General features: G+C 46.3%; 1 protein-coding gene across 1 annotated transcript; it reads left to right on the top strand.

The window, feature by feature from the left end:
- LOC113030175 (olfactory receptor 56A4-like) lies at positions 1-1,008 on the top strand. Its single transcript, XM_026181347.1, has 2 exons — positions 1-108; positions 386-1,008. Exon 2 carries the CDS (start codon positions 406-408, stop codon positions 1,006-1,008), a length of 603 nt encoding a protein of 200 aa, XP_026037132.1. The 5' UTR covers positions 1-108; positions 386-405.

Below are 1,008 nucleotides of genomic sequence, written 5' to 3'. Positions count from 1 at the left end.
TAAAGTTTGAAAATAAACATGTTTTTTTGTCTTCTCTCCAGGTTGAAATTAACCTTCTGCACTATGGAAAACCAGACTTCAGATATCCTGCTCTTAGAAGGTTTACAGGTCAGCCCAGATGCCTCCATTCCTGCTTTCATCCTCCTCCTCCTCATCTATAGCTTCATCATGTTTTCCAACATTGTCCTGGTGATCCTGATCACGCTGGATAGTAGCCTCCACCAGCCCATGTATCTGCTCTTCTGTAACATGAGCATTAATGATGTATTTGGAGCCACAACAATCTTTCCACGTATGCTGAGGGATATTTTTATTCCCAGCTCAGATCGGTACATCCACTATGTAGACTGTGTCATTCAGGCCTTTTGTGTTCACATTTATGCAGGTTCTTCTCACACTATACTCATGATCATGGCTTTTGATCGCTATGTGGCAATCTGCAACCCGCTGCAGTACGCCACCATCATGACCAACTGGATGGTGGTGAAGCTGTCGGTCTTGGCCTGGGCAGTAATCTTCATTATAGTGACAATCGTCAAGGGCCTCAGCGTTCGCCTGTCACGCTGCAGGTGGATCATATTTAACCCTTTCTGTGACAATGCCTCTTTGTTTAAGCTCTCCTGTGAAAACATCCTCATCAATAACATTTACGGTCTCGGCTACACTGTCCTTCTGCTGGGCTCCTCCATTGGCAGCGTCACTATCACCTACCTGAGGATCGCCATGGTGTGTCTGAGCAGCAAGAGCAAGACACTGAACAGCCGGGCGCTCCAGACCTACACCACCCACCTGACTATGTATGTCATCATGTTTTTGTCAGGCATTGTCATGGTGCTCCTCCATCGCTTCCCACATTTGACAGACCAAAGGAAGTTAGCCTCCATGATGTTCCATGTGGTTCCTCCAGCACTGAATGCTGTTATCTATGGGATGCAGATCAAAGCAGTCCGACAAAAAATGTTCATCATGTTCACGAGGAATACAGTGACTGTGACTGACGGGAAATGA

The sequence above is a fragment of the Astatotilapia calliptera genome, chromosome 10, assembly GCF_900246225.1.
Source record: "Astatotilapia calliptera chromosome 10, fAstCal1.2, whole genome shotgun sequence".
NCBI lineage: Eukaryota > Metazoa > Chordata > Actinopteri > Cichliformes > Cichlidae > Astatotilapia > Astatotilapia calliptera.
The sequence above is the reverse complement of the archived record's forward strand: the minus strand, read 5'-3'. Positions and strand labels throughout refer to the sequence as shown.